Source organism: Dasypus novemcinctus, chromosome 26 (genome assembly GCF_030445035.2).
Source record: "Dasypus novemcinctus isolate mDasNov1 chromosome 26, mDasNov1.1.hap2, whole genome shotgun sequence".
Lineage (NCBI taxonomy): Eukaryota > Metazoa > Chordata > Mammalia > Cingulata > Dasypodidae > Dasypus > Dasypus novemcinctus.
The window spans coordinates 57,458,606-57,472,578 of NC_080698.1; the positions used below are offsets into that span (position 1 = coordinate 57,458,606).

General features: G+C 42.3%; 1 protein-coding gene across 1 annotated transcript in view; it reads left to right on the forward strand.

The window, feature by feature from the left end:
* The window catches only part of KBTBD12 (kelch repeat and BTB domain containing 12), a 114,565-nt gene extending 100,836 nt beyond the window's left edge, over positions 1 to 13,729 (forward strand). The window contains exon 6 of the mRNA XM_058288886.1: positions 10,274 to 13,729. Within this exon, the coding sequence (XP_058144869.1) occupies positions 10,274 to 10,455 (182 nt within the window). The 3' untranslated portion in view covers positions 10,456 to 13,729. The remainder of the gene's footprint in view (positions 1 to 10,273) is intronic.
* Positions 13,730 to 13,973: the final 244 nt, after the last annotated feature.

The following is a 13,973-nucleotide window of genomic DNA, read 5'->3' on the forward strand; positions in this document are numbered from 1 at the left end:
ATGACAGTGGTACTGGCAGAGCTCTCTTCCACTATCCCCGCACACACCCAGCTGTTACACTCCACTAATTACCAAAGATACTCTACTGTTTTCAACAATACCCTGGGGCATTCACTTTTTTCAAAGTTTTTTATTTTCATTTTTAAAGAAACATTAGGTTACATAAATGTTACATTAAAAATATAGGGGATTCAGGAACAGATGTGGCTCAAGCAGTTGAGCTCCCACCTTCCACATGAGAGGTCCCAGGTTTGGTTCCTTGTGCCTCCTAAAGAAAAAACAAACAAGCAGATAATGAGCAAAAACAATGAGCAGACAATGAGCAAACAACAAGCAGACAACAAGCAAAGACAAACAAGCAGGAGTGGGTGTGGCTCAAGCAGTTGAGCACCTGCCTCTCATCCCAAGTTTGGTTCCCAGTGGCTCCTAAAGGGGGAAAAAATATGTAGAGAGAGAGACAGAGACAGAGAAAAAGATATACCTCACTCCCTCTCCATCCCACACTTCCCCCCATTAACAGCATCTTTCATTAGTGTGGTACATTTGTTACAACTGATGAATACATACTGAAGCATTGCTACTAACCATGGTCTATAGTTTACATTATAGTTTACACTTTCCACCACACAATTTTATAGACTTTGGCAAAATGGTTAATGACCTGTATCTGTCATTGAGATGTCATACAAGACAATTCCAGTATCCAGAAAATGCCCCATGTTGCACCTCTTCTTCCCCTTCCCTCTCCCTCTGCTCAGAGCCTCTGGTGGCCACTGCCTGTGTGTCAGTGGCAGAAGTTCTTCCATTGCTAGAATAATATTAAGTCTACTTTTAGTCCCCAGTTGCATTCCTTGAAGAATTTTGATTGGGTATTAAATCTTCTTTAGAAGACTGGTAGAATTCCCCTGTGAAGTAATCTGATCCTGAACTTTTAATTTTTGGTAGGTTTTTGATGACTGTTTCAATCTCTTTACTTGTGATTGGTTTGTTGAGTTCTTCTATTTCTTCTAAGGACAGTATTCTTTTTCTAGTTCCCCAGGTATGCAGTTAGGTCTTTGATTTTAGCTTTCTTTTTTTTTTTTTTTAATATAATAAACTTTATTTTTTAAAAAGATTTTAGGTTACAGAAAAGTTACATCAAAATTGTGAGGGATTCCCATGTACCCCCCTCCCTCTCCCACATCATCCCCTATTTTTTTTAAATGTAGCAGTACACTTTATTATGATGTATCTGTAAAATCTACTCATTAAAAAAGGCACATTTTTTTTTCCAGTTTTTTTTTTTTATTGACTTTGTAATAATATTACATTAAAAATATATATGTGAGGTCCCATTCAACCCCACCCCCCCACCCCCCCTCTCCCCCCCCAACAACACTCGTTCCCATCATCATGACACATCCATTGGATTTGGTAAGTACATCTTTGGGCACCTCTGCACCTCATAGACAATGGTCCACATCATGGCCCATACTCTCCTCCATTCCATCCAGTGGGCCCTGTGAGGATCCACGATGTCCGGTGATCACCCCCGAGGCGCCATCCAGGGCAGCTCCACGTCCCAAATACGCCCCCACCTCTCATCTCTTCCTGCCCTTCCCCATACCCATCGTCCACCATGTCCACTTTTCCCAATCCAATGCCACCTCTTCTATGTGGACATTGGATTGGTTGTGTCCATTGCACCTCTATGTCAAGAGGAGGCTCAGATTCCACATGGATGCTGGCTGCCATCCTCCCATTTTCAGTTGTAATCACTCTAGGCTCCATGGTGTGGTGATTGTCCTTCTTCAACTCCATCTTAGCTGAGTGTGGTAAGTCCAATAAATCAGATTGTAGGTGCTGGAGTCTGTTGAGGCTCAGGACCTGGCTATCACATTATCAGTCCAGAGATTCAAATCCCCTAACTATATCTTAAACCCCAACGTTAACTGCACCTCCAGCACATTAGCATGAAAGTCTTATGAAGGGAGATCCCATCTGAGTCCAGATTCATCACACATAAACACCATTTCCAGAGAGGGGCCATCTGCCCTGGTAGTAAACCCCATCGGCCATGACCATAACTCTCATGGGTCTCTTTAGCCTTCATAGGAACCAATATCTGGGGGTTGTATCTGCTTTATCTGTCTCTCTGACTCTGCTCAGTTGTGCATGAGGGCAATCCTTCTGCCAGCCTCCAGACTCTTTTTTAGAAACTCGTAGCCATATAAACTCATTTCTCCTTTCCATTTCCCCCTTACTTTAGGTCAAACAGCATTTTAAAGTCATGCACATTTTTAAAAGTGACTCACTTGTGGTAAGACTAACCTATCTACAGTGATCATCTGAAAAATAAAACCATCATCGTGACATCTGTCAGTACTTCACACATCTAACAAATACTGAAGGAGACCACCACTGTTATAACTTCTTTAAAGCCAAAACTTAAGCACAGATCAGAATTAAGAGAAACTTCAGAATGTTCACATTTGCATGCGTTTTTGGCTGAAGTTTCTAAGATTCCACATATAACAAAACCAAAACTTTGAATCAAAATGAATATTAAGAATATTTAAGCTTTCTGACAAACTTATTCTACAAAAGCAAGGAAAACAGTGAATAGTAATAGCAGTATGATTTTAAGAGAGAAAGCAATCACTTATTTCCTTTTTGATTAAACAAAAGACAATCAGTCAACATTTTAATAACACTGACCAAGTTATTTTCTCTTCAAGAATTTGCTTTTCAAGTTGTGTCTTTAAAATGTATCCATCCATATTTTTGTATTAAATTAAGTTTATACATCAAAAACCATGCTCAGAATTTTAATCTTAAGTATAAACCATAACTTATCAAAACATAGTCCAAATACATACAATAATACTACCATTTAGACTTATAAACTTCATCTGTAAGACTTATCTTACAAAGTTTCACCCTGTTTCTCCAGAATAAATGTCCCTGTGTCTAAAACTTTAATGATATTTTTAAAAAGACAGATTCATATAATTCATGCTATGCATTTTCTTTCATCAGACTTTGAAAAACTCTTCTCCAAATCTCTCACTCTTGTTTTTTTCTTTCAGGCTGCAGCACCCTTTTGTATCTCTTGCAAAGCTGGTCTTTTGGTAACATCAGTTTCTGTTTGTCTGTGAAAACTTTGAACTCATCCTCATTTTTTTTATGCCCTTCCACTGTGGCTTTTTGTGTGCTGTCTGCTCTCTGTGTCTAGTCGCTGTGCATTCTTCTGTTTCTGTATTTATTTTATTTCCCCTCCCCCCTTGCAGCTTGCTTGCTGTCTGCTCTCTGTGTCCATTCACTGTGCACTCTTCTGTTTCTTTGCTTCTCTCCCTTTTTTGTTGCATCACCTTGCTGAGTCAACTCTCTGGGGCACTTGCAAGCTGGGCGGTGCTCTGCAGCATGTGGGTGAACCTGCCTTCACAAGGAGGCCCCAGGACATGAACCCAGGTCCTCCCACATGGTAGACAGGAGCTCAACTGATTAAGCCACAGCCACCTCCCTCACCCTCATTTTTTAAGGACAGCTTTGCCAGATACAGGATTTTTGCAGTCTTTCTCTTTCAGTACCTTAAATACATCATACCACTTTCTTCTCTCCTTCATGGTTTCTGATGAGAGTTTGGCACTTAATCTTATTGAGTTTCCCTTGTATGTGATGCTTTGCTTTTCTCTTGCTGCTTTCAGAAGCCTCTCTTTATTTTTCATTCTGAATTGTAGGTTCTCGGGGCAGGTTTATTCAGATCTATTCTGTTTTGGGTGCATTGTCCTTCTTGGATATTGATATTTGTGTCCTTCAGAAGGGTTGGGAAGTAGTCATTATTTCCTCAAATATTCCTTCTGCCCCTTTTCCATTCTCTTCTCCTTCTGGGACACCAATAATGCAAATGTGTGTGTGTTTTGCCTTGTCATTTAGATCCCTAAGACTTGGTTCTACTTTTTCATTCTCTTCTCTTTCTGTTCTGTCTTTTCCAGTTCAGATGTTCTGTCCTCAAAATCACACATTTCGTCTTCAGGCAATTCAAATCTCTGCCTCTAATGTATTTTTAATCTCATCCATTATGTCTTTCATTTCCATAAGGTCTGTTACTTTTCTTATCAGGCTTTCAAATTGTTCTTTATGCTCTCCTATTATCATTGATTAATTTTATTAAATCCTGTATCTCTTTAGAATATTTGGTTTGTTTTTATGTCTGGCCATCTCTTCATGTTTCCTAGTATGGTTTGTAATTTTTTGCTGATGTCTGGGCTTCTGAATATATTGGTGTGTTTACTCTGATGACTAATTTCTATCTCTTGTCTATTGTTTTTGTTTTTTTTTTCCCCACAGCTCTTCTTTGATATTTGGTTCCACTTATTCTCATTCTTTAAAATTGCCCAGCTTAAGTTTTCAAAATCTGACCAGGGACTCACTATGGGACACAGATTTTCTCCCAGGGGTTGGATACAGAGTGCAAGCAGTTTTTGTCCATGAAGTTTCCAGACAGGCCAGCAGATGGCACTAGTCAATGCACCTTTCCACTGATGTGTTTCAGTCTGGGCTTTCTTGTGTTCCTGTGTTTGAATCTCCAGATCAGAAATTCAAAGCATGCTCTGTTGGCTGAATTCACTGAAGAAAAGCACCCTGACCTCCCCTTCCTTTTCCCTTGAAACAGCTGACAGGGAGGAAGATGTCTGTTCCCCTCTCGGTCATCTACAGTGAGACAGGGGTTTTACCCCAGCTTAATATCTGGGGGGTGAGGGAAGGGAGCCCTTCCCAGCTGCTGTAGGGGCTCGGTGACTCACATTTGTCTTTTTGACCTCTTCAGTCTCTGTCCCTTGCCCTCCTGGGAGTTGTATAGCACTGTACTTGTCTGCCGACCCCCAAAGCAGGTCCCCTGGACAGCTTTAGGTTTTTTCTCTGTTGTTTTTATGAGAGCATTCAGCTCTGCCTGTTGGTCTATCACCATCTTCCCACAGTCCCTTACTTTTTAATGCATGTATTAAGGGCTTTAATTTCCCTATCAGTACTGCCTTCACTGCATCCCGTAGGTTTTGATATGTTGTGTTCTCATTTTCATTTGTCCCAGGATATTTACTGATTTCTCTTGCAATTTCTTCCTTTACCACCTAATTGAGAGTATTGTTTAATCTCCATATATTTATGAATTTTCCATTTTTCTGCTTATTATTGATTTCTACCTTCATTCCATTATGATCAGAGAAAGTGCTTTGTATAATTTCAGTCTTTTTAAATTTATTGAGACCTGTTTTGTGAACTTGTTTTATGATCTATCCTGGAAAAAGATTCATGAGAGCTTAAGAAGAATGTTTATCCTGCTGTTTTGGGGTTTAGTATTCTGTATATGTCTAAGTCTAGTTCATTAATCATATTATTTAAGCTGTTTCTTTACTGATCCTCTGTCCAGATGTTCTACCCAATGCTGAGTGGTGTACTGAAGTCTCCAACTATTATTGTAGAGACGTCTATTTCTCCCTTCAATTTTGCCAGCGTTTGCCTCGTGTTTTGGTACACCCAGGTTAGATGCATAAATATTTATTGTTATTTTTTTCTTGGTGAATTGCCCTTTTATTAATATATAATGACCTTCTTCATCTCTTATAACAATTTTGCATTTAAAATCTATTTTGTCTGAGATATTCTCTCTGTTTTTGTTTATCTGCGAAGACTTTAAACTCATCCTCATTTTTGAAGGACAGTTTTGCCGGATAAAGAGCTCTTGGCAGGCAGTTTTTCTCTCTCATTACCTTTAATAGATCACACCACTGCTTTATCACCCCCATGGTTTCTGATGAGAAATTGGAACTTAGACTTATTGAGTGTTCCTTGCCTGTGATGGATTGTTTTTTCTCTTGCTAGTCTCAGAATTCTCTCTCTATCTCTGGCATTTGACATTCTGAATAGTAGGTGTCTTGGAGTAGGTCCATTCAGATTTATTCTGTTTGGGTTGCATTGTCCTCCTTGGATATTGATATTTATGTCTTTCATAAGGGTTGGGAAATTTTCGGCCATTATTTCTTCACATATTCTTTCTGCCCCTTTTCCATTGTCTTCTCCTTCCAGGACACCCATAATGCATATGTTTTTGTGTTTCACACTGTCTTTCAATTCCCTGAAACCCTGTTCAATTTTTTTCATTCATTTGCCTTACTCTTAATATTGGAGAATTTTTTAAGAGGAAGCCACATGGAAGAGCAAGAATTTGAAAGTATATTTTTAAGTCAGATATTCTGTCTTCTAATGTGCTTTTTCATTCACTGGCCAATTCAAATCTGCTGTTATTAATATATGCTTCTAATGTATTACTAATCTAATCCATTGTGTCTTTCATTCCCATAAGTTTTGCTACTTTTCTTTGCACGCTTTCAAATTCTTCTTTATGCCCACCTAGTGTCTTCTTTCTTTTTTTTTTTTTTATTTCTCTACCCTTCCCTCTGTCCCCCATTATCTGCTCTCTGTGTCCATTCACTGTGTGTTCTTCTGTATCTGCTTGCATTCTTGTCAGCAGCACCGGGGATCTGTGTCTCTTTTTGTTGCATCATCTTGCTGAGTCAGCTCTCTATGTGTGCAATGCCACTCCTGGGCAGGCTGCACTTTTTTCATACAGGGTGGCTCTCCTTGCATGTGCGGCTTCCCTGTGCAGGGAGACCCCAGTGTGACATGGCACTCCTTACACACATCAGGACTGCACGTGGGCCAGCTCACCACATGGGTCAGGAGGCCCTGGGTTTGAACCCTGGATCTCCCATATAGTAGGCAGATGCTCTATCAGTTGAGCCAAATCTTCTTCTCCCTGGTGTCTTCTTAATATCCTTTATCTCATTAGCCATATTTTCCTTCAACTGCTTGATTTGATTTAGGAGATTTGTGTGACTACCATTGATGAATTGTTTTAAATCCTGTGTCTCATCAGGTCTTTCATTTGTTCCTTTGGCTGGGCCATATCTTTCTGTTTCTTAGTATGACTTGTAATTTTTTGCTGATATCTAGGCATCTGATTAGTGAGTTCACTCTGATAGTCAACTTCTCTCTCTCTCTTGCTTAATGGTTTTGTTTCACAGCTCTTCTTTTATTTTTGGTTCAACCTATTCTAAAACTTTAAAATTGCCCTGTTTAAGTTAATAAAGCAGGGCCAGGGACCCTCCAATGGGGTGTAAATCAGATCCAAGGGGGCTTAGGGATAGACACAAGAGAGACTCCAAAAAGTTTTGTTTTCCTTCACTTTCACAGCCTGCCAGCATATGGTGCTCTTCAGCAAACCTTTCCACAGAGGTGATTACTCCAACCTCTGCTGGACTGTGTTTCTGAGCCACTTACAGCCATGATTCAAAGCTTGTCTCTTTTGCTTAACCTCAAAGAGAAACCACACTCATCCCTCTGCCACACACTTCCTCTCCTCTGAGAAGAAACTGTCTATTCCCCTCAATTGGCCACCATCATCCACAGGTTTTTCAAGGTTGGTGGCCCCAAGGCCTGGGGATGATCACTGCTCCCGGCTGCAGGGGCGAGTAACTCACAGTTTTCTTTTCAGCCTCTTCATCTCTCTGTCCCCACTCCCCCCTAGGCGATTCATGGGGCTTTTAGTATATTTTAATAGAACTCTTTCAGGAGTTGACAGATAAAGTCCACAAAATCAGTGTCTTTACTTTCTTGCTGCTGTGACAGATAGCATACAATGGATTGCCTTAAACAATGGGACTTTATTGGCTCACAGTTTTGAAGCTAGGAGAAGTCCAGAATCAGTGCATCAGCAAGGCGATGCTTCCCCCCAAAGACTTTGGTGTTCTGCGACTGCCAGTCATCCCTGGGTTCCTTGGCTTTCCCCATCACAGGTGATGTTCTCTCCTTTCTCTTCTGTTTCACTGACACTTCCAAATTCTTGCTCTTCCATGTGGCTTTCTCTTCATAAAGTCTCCAGTAATAAGAGTAAGACACAACCTCGTTCAGTTGGGTCACACTTTAACTAAAAATAACATTTTCTGAAGATCCTATTTATAATGGGTTCACACCCACAGGACTGGATTAAGAATAGAACAGCTTTTTTTCTGGGGTACATAATTCAACTTGTAACAGCTCACCCTCTGCACCCCAAAAAGGTATGTTCTTCCCACATGTAAAATTCATTCCATCCATTACAACATCCCAAAAGCCTTAATTCACTTCAGTAATAATGCTAAGTATAAAATCTCATCAAAATCAGCTATGGGTGAGGTCCATTCTGGGGCAAAATTCCTCTCCTTCTGTGGACCTGTAAAACCAAGAAAACAAGTTATCTGCTTCCAAAGTACGATGGCATAACAGGCATAAGATAGACATTTCCATTCCAGAAGGGAGAAATTAGAAGGAAAACAGGGTCCCAAGCAATTCTGAAGCCCAACAGAGCAAACTTCATTAGATTTCAAGGCCTGAAAATCATCTCTGGGCTGATGCTTTGTCTTCTGAGCTGCTGAAGCAGCAGCCTGACCCTTACGTTTACCTTGGACCACACCTTAACACTAAAAATACATCTTCAGAAGGTGCTGTTTACAATGGATTCATACCTACAGGAGTGGATTAAATCACGATATTTTTCTCCAGGGAACAAAATGCAATCTAGGGAAGCAGATTTGGCTCAACTGATGGAGCATCTGCCTACCACATGGGAGGTCCAGGGTTCAAACCCAGGGCCCCTGACCCATGTAGTGAGCTGGCCCACGCGCAGTGCTGATGCGCTCAAGAATTGCTATGCCATGCAGGGGCATCCTCCACATAGGGGAGCCCCACGCGCAAGGAGTGTGCCCCATAAGGAGATCCGCCCTGCGTGAAAAGCGTAGCCTGCCCAGGAATGGCACCGCACACACGGAGAGCTGACGCAGCAAGATGATGCAGCAAAACAGACACAGATTCCAGGTGCCGCTGACTAGAATACAAGCAGACACAGAAGAACACACAGCGAATGGACACAGAGAGCAGACAACTCAGGGCGGGGATTGGAAAAGGAAAGAGAAATAAATAAAAAATAAATCTTTAAAAAGGAAAAAAAAACCAACACTCTACCACAATCAGTAAATAATTAGAAGTGTTGAATAATATAACTTAACGTAGAATACATGGACCTTTTTCAAAAATCAACATATATGCCAGGACTGGGCTGGGTACTTTGACGTACTTCATCTCCTTTAATCTTTAAAAAATTGTGAAATAGGCATCTGGGCTAGAACTCTTCCGTTTGCCCCTCTAGATCCACCCTCTGTCCTTCCCTACCATACTTTTTGTTTATAAGACTGACCTTCATGGACTGCCTCAACTGGTTGTCTTCCCCTTGGGAGGCAATGTCAGTAATTTGGTAGGTAAAAGGAAAATCAGGGTATTGATTCCTGCTGCCTCCCTGCTGGGTTGCCAAGAGTGGCTGCATGCACTCCTCTTCTTCCACCTAAATTTACTCCTGCCAGGCGGCCCTCTCCGTACAACTATCCCCTTCCACTCCCAGCAACCACTTCTTCCCCTTTCTTTCAGGCTGAGGGGTGGTAATGGGCCCTTGCTGCTGTTAGCCTTGGAGTACTGAGCTGGTCCTAAAGCCTCCCCATACCTTTGCTAATGGTCCCTTTCCTAAACTTTCTTCAGATTACCCAGTCTGAGTGTGCCATCCATTTCTGCAAGGACTCTGACCGAACATTAGCATCCCTCTCTGCAAGTGAAAAATAAGCTCGGGGAGGTCAGTGGCTCACACAAGCTCACCGATAAAAAATAAGGACAGGGACGGATGTGGCTCAAGTGGTTGAGCGCCTGCTTCCCACATACCAGGTCCCAGGTTTGATCCCTGGTACCTCCTGAAAACAAAAACAGATGAGCAAATGAAAAAAACAACTCTCACTGGGAGCAGATATAACTCAGTGAATGAGCATCTGCTTCCCATGTAGGAGGTCCTGGGTTCTATCTTGAGTACCTCCTAAAGAAATAAGATAGTTTTCATCATTATTGATAAATAATTACATCATTGATAAATACTATGTCATTGATAAATCTTTAGCATGATATTGGGACATCCTTTCAGCTTTAAGCAATAGTATGCCCTTTAGCAGGTCTTAAATAACTTTTTAATGTGAGTTATTATGTGGCCTTCATTAGCTTCTTAAATGTCAGGAACATTGTCTTCCTTTTAAAGTATCCTTATTCAGTACTTGGTTAATTAGTTTTGTGCGTAATGCCTTTTGAAAGTTGTTTTAGGCATCAATGTGTGACCTCTATTTAATTCCACCATGATATTTTGTATTGCTACTTTGCTGTTTTTCAGATCGTCATGAGGTTATTTCCAAAGAAATACTGGAGCTGGACACGTGGGATAACCAATGGAATGTTGCAGCCATCAATGTCCTTATGCACGACAGCTACGATGTCTGCTTGGTGGCCAGGGTGAACCCCCGAGACCTCATCCCCCCACCTTCAGATTTGGTGGAAGGAGGTGATGAGCACTGAGGTAGAATGGCCGCAGAACCCCCTGTTTTGTGTGCACATGAGGCAATCAGAATGGAGAGAGCCCACAGGCACCCATCAGTCATCCCAGAATTCTGTCACGTGCATGTTTAGTGTCCCATGTGCAAAGCAATGTGTGCTAGGACCTAAGGGACTGCCCTGCCCATCAGGGTAGATAGATTACTACACTGCCAAGCACAGGACAGCATTGCCAAGGATTGGGCCTCTTACCAGGGCCATGAAGGTGGAGGAGGAAGCCGTCCCATGGGCGGCACAGGTGATGGCAAGGTCCCTGAAACATGAGCAAAGGCCCAGAGGTGGGAAAGCACCATGCATGTTTGGGGCAACCCAACCAGGCCAGGTTGCCTGGGGGGCAGGGTTTGCTACTAAGGCTAAAAAAGTAGGTTGTAGCTAAATGACCAGCACATAGGAAACTGAGGGCTGGTTTAGTGATATTAAAGGTAACCTTCTCTTTGTGCTTTGTTCTGCCTGCAATCTTATAAATATTGTCTCTTCTCATTGAAAATGCCCATCTACTGCAGCAACATTGCCAAATACTGTAACTAACAGTCCACTACAAGTTCATTACAGCCTAACACTCAAAGCCAAACCACAGAGACAGAAAGATTCTGTTCTGGGCTGAATCTGAGTCAAGGAACAGAGATGAAGGGTTTCCACCGCCTTGTCCATTCAGGGGTTGGCACAGAGTGTGCTGGGCTGGATTTACCCAGGCTGCCTTTCCCAAACCCCCCAGACACAGATGACCTTCACCCTGGCCCTCGGCTAGCTAGAACTGGCCTAACCCACCTAAGCCAGGGATTAGACAGTCTCTGGAATGGAGGAAAGAGGAAGCAAAATCCCTTAGGCTAGCTGCTGACCGCTTGGAGGGCTCGTTTCTCTCTGGGCTCAGCTGTTCTGTTCTCTTCACAAGGTCAGATGTAGACTATGAGGCTCAGCTCTCTTCCCAGGGCCTCTGCCATGTCTGTGGAGCTGTCTCTCTTCCTTTGTGTATCTTCTTTGTATCTACTTGTGTTGTTGTTGTTGTTTTCCTTATTTTCTTTCTTTCTTTCTCTCTTTCTCTCTCTCTTTCTTGTGTATCTACTTCTATGTTCTTGATTGAACATCTGTTTATATAGCTCATGAAGGGGATGGGGACTCAACTCTGATAATTTATAAAATTTAACCAAAGACATCTCAGCTGAATCTAATACAATCAATGGTATTATGCCCAGAGGAACAGATTAGTTTACAAACATAATCTATTTTTGGAATTCATAAATAATCTCAAATTGCCACACCATCTTTAATTTTGGGAGCACAGTGAATTCCAAGAATGCATTTTGGTGGCTGTTCTTCAACTTTTCAAAAGAAGTTCACACTGCACAAGGCCCTTTTTAATCCCTGAAGGAAAACTAGTGTCCCTAGGACTTTTCCAGAGGGAGACAAAGGCTAAATCAAGATAGCTCTTCTTTGGAGTAAAGTATGTCTGTAATGACCTTTAAGCCATATCCCCAGGTTTCAGCTGCTAATTCAGGAGCAGAGGCGGGTCCAACTGGAACTCGAGTTTGTTGGAAATCTGCTTCCCCTGCCATGGACTGGGGGTGGGGGGCCATGAGACAGAGGGAAAGCCCATACCACTATCCAGGCTTATTTTCCCTGAAAGGCTAAACTAGGAAAGCAGGAGCCATGGCCATCTCTTCTCCGTCATACTCCAAGTGCCCATCACAGGAGCTGGAACAGTGATGGAACATTTGGGTGGCTACAATGGGGCAGCGTTTCTAAGCCCCAGGTCCTGGTCTCTGACCATGTCTAGGAGTTAAAATGAGCTGAGACAATTCTTTCTGGTGGAGAGTCGTAGTCTCTGTATTCTTTTACTTCCTGCAAAGATACAGCCATTCCTCCGAGTGAACTGGGCAAGCAGGTGGCTGTCTGGTGGAGGCTGGCACGCACAGGACCTCTGCTTCCCGCGTACTCACCGTGTCGAGTCCAACCTGCTTAAACGTGCCAGGAGCTGTCTCATTGCCCTGGGCCAGAGAGGCCTTGTCAGTGTGTCACGATACATCTTTCAGATGGGTCGGATTCAAGTTCTAGGTTCCAGTCCCACTTCTGACCCTTGCCTAGCTGTGTAATCTTGAGCAAGATAACCTTTCTGAAGTCTTATTTTCCTCATATGCAAAACTGGAAGAAAAGTACTTTATAGAGTTGATGTGAAGATGAATAATGCTGAGTAAAGTGCCAGTTAAACACTAAACCAATGAACATTACTTAGCTGCCACTATTATTATATAATTATTATTATTAATCATTGTCATTGTAATCAGCATGGTTCCCAAAGCAAAGTGCTCAAAACATAACCCTGCACTTTAGTTGAATTTCTTGGGATTTTAGGAAAAAGATTTGAGATAGTTCTTAATTTCCCAGACACAAGCTGCTTGGCCTTTCAGTTGTGTTGGAAAGGGTACTCACCAACCTAAGAGTTAACAAACAAGCAAGGGCTTGCTTGGATCTGAGATGTCTCTGTCGGCTTTATGTGCAGCCTCCCAAATTTGGATCCTTCAGGGGTCCAGAAGCACCTGGGACTGATACGAGAGCATCACCCACTGAGAGAGAGGCCCAATGGGGTAAAACCTGGTCCTCTCTAACTCAAGATCTCATTTGGGAAGTGTCAGGGTAGAGATATCCAGAAAGTGGTGAGAGGCCAGGGGAGGGCAGGGTGGCCTCCCTCGAGAGTCAGGAAGGCCGATGCCCCCAAGGAGGATTGGCACTGAAGGACAGGAAGGCATCTAGAGACAGAATTCCTCAAACTTTGTTCTGTGGAACCTCTCAGATCCCAAAAGAGGCTTCACAGGTTTCAGATATTTTCTCATTTAAGATTACATATAATAGAAGCTTGCTTGCTTTTGTGCTTATTTTAAGTTTTTGGTGCTTCTTGTCTAACTTGCATATTTGTCATTAAAACATTGTGTCCCTGCCTTCCTCTTGTCACATTCAACTTTGAAGCAGAATTTTCCTATCACTCCTTTTTTTTCATTTGGATTGAAGACTGTCCCAGTAGTGCATGAAACTTCTATTTGCTAATTCGTATCGTGAAACAGGGTTGCTCGAAACTGAGCAACAAAGTATAATGAGGAAGTAACTCAGATGCTGAGGCTGATGCAAGACTTCAGCCTGATTCAGTTTTTGTTCTCATCAGGACAACCTCATTGTTCTAACTGACTGACTTTATAATGAGCAAAAGCTTTAAATTTGAACTTATAAAATAAATTTTCACTAATAAGATTTGCTTTCTCTTTGCTTTTTATATTGCAATTCAACATAAATTTCAGTTGAGAAAGGAGTTCATGTGCCTAGAAAATGTGAGCATTCCCGGGATGGGGAGGAATACCAGCCAGAAGACGAGGGAGAGCGAGGCCCAGAGGCAGGGGCGTGTGGGGTGGGCGAAGGGCACTAGGTGGTCCCATTGCCAGGGCGGCTGAAGGTCAGAACGATGTTGAGAAGAGGGGAAAGCAGTCACAGCAGAC